The sequence below is a fragment of the Cryptosporidium hominis genome, assembly GCF_000006425.1.
Source record: "Cryptosporidium hominis TU502 chromosome 3 CHRO013078, whole genome shotgun sequence".
Lineage (NCBI taxonomy): Eukaryota > Apicomplexa > Conoidasida > Eucoccidiorida > Cryptosporidiidae > Cryptosporidium > Cryptosporidium hominis.
In genome coordinates this window covers 1-5,623 of record NW_667036.1, presented here as the reverse complement: position 1 = coordinate 5,623, position 5,623 = coordinate 1, and the positions used below count along the sequence as shown (strand labels likewise).

General features: G+C 31.5%; 2 protein-coding genes across 2 annotated transcripts; one reads left to right on the top strand and one right to left on the bottom strand.

Moving 5' to 3' along the window:
* Positions 1-3,661: 3,661 nt before the first annotated feature.
* On the top strand, positions 3,662-3,988 carry Chro.30142 (hypothetical protein). Its single annotated transcript, XM_660545.1, has 1 exon — positions 3,662-3,988. One exon carries the CDS (start codon positions 3,662-3,664, stop codon positions 3,986-3,988), a length of 327 nt encoding a protein of 108 aa, XP_665637.1.
* Positions 3,989-4,552: 564 nt separating this feature from the next.
* On the bottom strand, positions 4,553-5,071 carry Chro.30143 (myb-related transcription factor). Its single annotated transcript, XM_660544.1, has 1 exon — positions 4,553-5,071. The coding sequence occupies one exon, from the start codon at positions 5,069-5,071 to the stop codon at positions 4,553-4,555; it is 519 nt and encodes a 172-aa protein (XP_665636.1).
* Between the last annotated feature and the right edge of the window lie 552 nt (positions 5,072-5,623).

Here is a 5,623-nt window from a genome sequence, read left to right as displayed (position 1 = left end):
CTTGGGAGCTTGATGATCAATGTATTGAAAATTTGCAGAATTGTGTCCTTGAGGTCTTATTAGAGAGGGATTTAATAGTGGAAGAATATGTTCCGCCACCCCTCTTACATACAAAGTTGCATTCTTATTCTGAAAGAACTTAACAATCATGGAAATTTCTTGTTTCGACTTGTCCTCACTTTTATATATCAAAGACGAAAACACTGTTCTTCCTAGACTCTCAACAACAACATATTGGGAATTTACTAAAACCAGCCTCATACCACATGATGCTGCTGTATGTACTATAGTCAAATCATGTTCATCTATACCGGAGTATTGGACATAAGATCTCGGAAAATTCTCATAATAATTGCAAATCTTCTCTTCTCTACTTTTTATTCTATATGAGAAGCTCAAGTTCCTCATCCTCTTTCCAAGGTTCTTCCAGCATTTATTATTAAACATGTTTTCAGCATTTTCGCTATCACTTTCAAAAAATGGGTCTTCATCTTGGCTGCTCTTACGTAGTTCTTCTCCAAATTGGGAAGCATTAAAGTAGTAGTTCAAGTAATATTTGGTGAGTAGAATCTCTTTAGCATGGCTATTAAGGCATCCAACTCTCCTTTGTTTATGTAGCTTCTCATAGTTTGTATTGTATCTATGGGTAATTCTGATACTTCTTCCATTATTTGAGCGCTTAGAAGTTTTAGCATTGCTTTTATTACCATATAAGAACTTTCCAAATAAACGGCTATCATTTGAAGAAAGGACTCTGCTTGAAGAGGATCTATTGAAAAAGTCTGAGCTCATGCTTTCACCCATGCTCATTGATTTTGATGCAATATATAACCTCCTTTCACTATTAATCGTGGGAGATCTGGAAATATTTAAGGATTTACCTACAGCTTCTGTTTTTTTTTTGATAAAAAATGGTATTTTCAAGTCATTCTTGAGACGATTATTTGGGTCCTTGTCGTGATTAAGTTTGGCTTCGCTGCTATTATTACTTAAATTACTGTTTGCATGTCCGTTGAATGGAGAAATTGACTTATTAATGATTTCATGTGGAATATCGTGATAGTAATTGATTCTCTTTCCACTTGTGATTCTATCTTTCTTAATCCCTCTCATTCCACCTACTTTAGGATGAGGTTCCAAGGTATCATTAGAACTTGAAAAATTATTTTCAGAGATATTTCTTTTCATTCCTGGTCCTCTATTTTGTTTGATTAACCTCAAATGGGGTACTGTCGAGTTACAAATTGCCATTGCATATAACATATCAATTAAGATGGAGCTTTTCCTGCTAGAATCTTCACTTTCCTCGCTGATAAGAGATAGTGAACGGTCTGTTTCTTGATTTATAGAGCTAATTCTTTTCAATTTTGCATTTTTGTCTTCTTTTTCGCTTTTAAAGCAGGTAGAAAGAGAGTAATCAATAGATTCCATTAGTAGATTTTTTACTAAAATTGAGTATTCATTTGGTATTTTATATTTTCTACCGGTATTCCAACCATAAAAATTTTTTGTAAGTTTGACAATATTATTAAAGAGCAAGTAAAGTATTTCTTCGTTATCCTCTTTATTAATCTGAATCTTTCTTGTGTCGAAGACTTGATAATCCTTTCTTCCTTGGTTTCGATGATGATCAATTTCCGAGCTTAGGGGCTCCTCCTGGTGATAATTGGCTTGGCCATTAAAAGATCCAGAATCCTTTAAAACCACTCTTTGCCTCTGATTGGACAAGATAATATGATTTAAAAGCTGTATTATTCTTTTCGGAAACAAATGAATGGGTAGAGCTGGATGAAAGTGATGATCACAATCCGTGTTAATTTTCGATTTTGAAGCAGATTCTAGATCTGAATCCATTTCTACACTTACTGAATCAATGCTGGAAAGATCGTTAATACTTTTAACTGATGTTTGCCTATTTCTTTGTTGACTATTTAGCTTAATATTTGGCAATGGTGGCCAAATATCCCTGGGTTCAACTTTAATAGGATCTGGAGGCAAATCTATTAGAGCATTCTTAAGGCCTTTTATTTGGAATAAAAGCTTTGTATAGTAATTCCTTATTTTTTTCTTATTGTTTTGGATTTCAAAGTTTGAAGTTTTTCCTCTTCTTCCAAATGAATTCTTGTCAGATTTAAAGTTTTTATCTTTGTTTTTAATCACATTAAGCTTAGAGATTGCTAATAATACACTGAAATAGTGAAATAATTCTAACTTGTTTGGAGGAATTAATCCAAAATTAGTCATTGAGATTCTTCTTCCGGGTCTGATTACCTTTATAGAGCCTTTTGAGAATCTGGAGGATTCATTACTCCGCCAAGAAACCGAATTATGTTTCCAAAGCAGTCCTGAAATAATGGAGAATTTTGGGCATGCAGTAATTTTTTGAGTCTTTTTGAACATGTATTCCTGACCATTATTCAAGCTGATAATCTTTAGCCTCATTGGCTGAGTCTCCATGATTGAGTTCTGATGGATCAAAGAAATATCCACTGCTCCAAAAGAGTCTAAAAAGTCGCATTTATTGAAGGTAATATCTAAAGGTTTTGAACTAGACTTAACAATATGATTCTGTTGAAATTTAAGCTTCAAATCATTATAGCTTGAGTTTTTTGAATCTTGATTATTCTTATCTTGAATATCATCAAAAACCTGTAGGCAATTTGGCTCCTTAGAAATACAAGAACTCAACCTTAAATAACTTAATAAGGACTGATTATAAATCTCATCAGTATAGTCAGTAGTTATGGCCTTATTTCTTGAAAACCTAAAAATTCCAACGATTCTGATTATGTCAGTTATAGCTGTAAGAGTAATTGGGATAAAAAAGTTAAAAAAAGCTGCAAATTCCGCAATTGTAAGCCATCTTTCTCTTTGAACTTTGCCTTTCACTTCTAATAAGGATATGAATTTGTTAATATAAGTCTCAAAGTTGGAATCCTTGTTTGTGAATATGTTAATCCCTAAGCAGGAAACTATCAAAAACATGAAAATACAGATCTGTGAAACTATTTTCTCAAGCCTTGTTGCTGGATTGTTTCTGTTTCTATTTTCCAATGCTGAATGTTGTCTTATTGCTATTTTTGTATCAGTGCCTGCATAAACAACAATACCCAATACCCAATTTGCAAATCTTAGCCTTGAAAACATTAATGCAAAATTTTCAATAGTTAGTGCTTTAGCTCTAGGTTTTCCTTCCCACTTTAGTGAACCTTCGAAATGATTAATATCCCCAGAAGGAACATCACATGTGATACGAGCTGGGAAAAGAATGAAGTCCTTTATTGCCCTTTCTAAATCTGTTTGGGTCCCAACAGGCTCACATGTCCTAACTAATCTTGAGCCATCAACCATTTCAGAAGAAATATAAGCTTTCTTACCACTGGAATGAAGGACTACCACATCAGCTGGGAATTGTTCGCCATCCAAAACGCAAACAATATCACCTACTTTGAGATTTCTCCATTTAGAAACCGCAAACTCCATCTTATCCTTATCGAAAACTATGCAATACCTGCTATTTATCTTATAGTCTTGAAACCTTATTTTTGCATATATATAAATATCCATAATAAATGGTGGAAGAATGGCAAAAATTAATACAAAGCCCAAAATTATCCATTTAAAATCCTGATTTTTTTGTTTTGTGAAAAATGAAATTAAAATGGACAAAAAAGAAATTGCGATAGGAAACCTTTTGCTTCTTGTCCAAAGAGAAACAAATACAAACTGGAATAGATTATATTTACATCCTGAATATTTATTTGATGGATATTTATTAGCACCTTTAACTTCTCCTGACAAGTTTAATATAATTTTTCTTGAGATCCAAACAGGTTTCTTGTTTATTCCATTAATATTTTCATCTTCAGTTGCTACAATAATTGATTTCCCAAATGATTCTGTCATTTTCTTTCTTTTAGAGAAAGCCAGAAGACCAAAATCTGACTACTTAGTAATCTTGAGTAGTTTTTTTTTTCACACTTGTTGAGTGCATTTAACTTGGTTAATCTTAATCTCCATTTATAAATCTTTTACCTAAAAATTTCAGTATTAATAACTTAAATTTTAATTGAAAGCATATATCAAAAAATTTAAATCCTAAATTACTTATTTAATTTTTCCAAGTTAGGATTAATTTCCCATATAAATGGTTATTCTCTCTAGTCTTAATTCTAGAACCTATGGTGACTTATTGAAAAATTCAGAATATTGGGAATAATTTCTCCTCTTTAATATAATGTCAAAAAAATATGCTTTTTCTTAGATAATAATAAGTTTATTATTTTATTATTATTATTATTATTATTATTATTATTATTATTAATATTATTATATTTATTACGTAATTTATTAATAGTTAAATTTATATACCGGCATAATTTATGCACACATTACCAGCGCATGATGTGGGGGAAATGATTAAACACCGGTATAGGGGGAGAATTAAAAAAAAAAAATGAATTTTAATGTTAAAATTAAGATTTTTTTTTCTAAAAAAAAAGAAACAAACTAATACTTTCTCTTTATTAAATTGATCAAAGAGCGTTGAACTTTAAGCAATATCTGGGTCAACAAGTTGATTATTAGTCCTATTTTGCTCTAATTGCTGAATTAATTGACTTATTGAATAATCAGACGCGTCATTTTGTGAATTAAAATTATTATTATAAGTAGAGAGGACATATTGAGCAATACTGAGAATATTTTGGGCGGGTTTGACGAAGAAATCTGATCCAGACAATTTTGGTTGAGTAAAATCATTTTTGTTAAATCCTTGATTTTGACTCTGTATTGTATTTAAAAGCTTATGATTTGATCTAGACAGACCAATCCACTTATAACTTAGTGGAAGCATATGTTTTTGGGTTGCTCGAATGATATCATATTGGAAGGAAGAAGCAGGATCGAGCTTTTCCCATTGCTTTGAACAGTCAGCATCAGTTCTTCCAATGACAAAATTTTTTATAAGACTCCAGTTACCAGGGCCAAATCTATTAACGGCTAGAATGAGCATTTTATTCTCCTCTTCACTCCACTTTCCTTTCTTTATATCTGGTAGTAACATGTTCATATATCTTTCTCTGCATTTTGAATCGCTTCTTCCTTTAATATGTCTTGATATTTTGATCCATGAGTTATTTCCATATATAAAATAGGCAAATTGAAGTCTAACATCTTCATATAATGACCATGATCCATGCTTTAAGTCTTTTTTTAAGCTCCTAACATATCTTGTTCTGCATTGTTGATTAGTTCTGCCTGGAAGAAGATTTGCAACAAAATTCCATTTACTTGTGCTTCTCTTATTTAATTCAATAAGATCAAACCCTCCAAGAGATTCAACAGCAGATAATAATTTTTCATCCTCTTGCTTAGTCCATGAACTCTTAATCAAGTTTTTATTTAAACTTCTTTGATATCTTAGAATACACTGATAAGGAGTTCTACCACTATTTAATTCTTGTGCAATTTTAAACCAATTAAAACCTTCATTTTCTGAAACTAGAGCTAAAAGACGTAAATCTTCAGCTTTTTCCCATGGTTTTCTGTTAATGTTTGGATCAATAAAATGATACCAAGTAATCTGACAATCCCTTCCAGTTCTTTCACATCTATTTCCCAA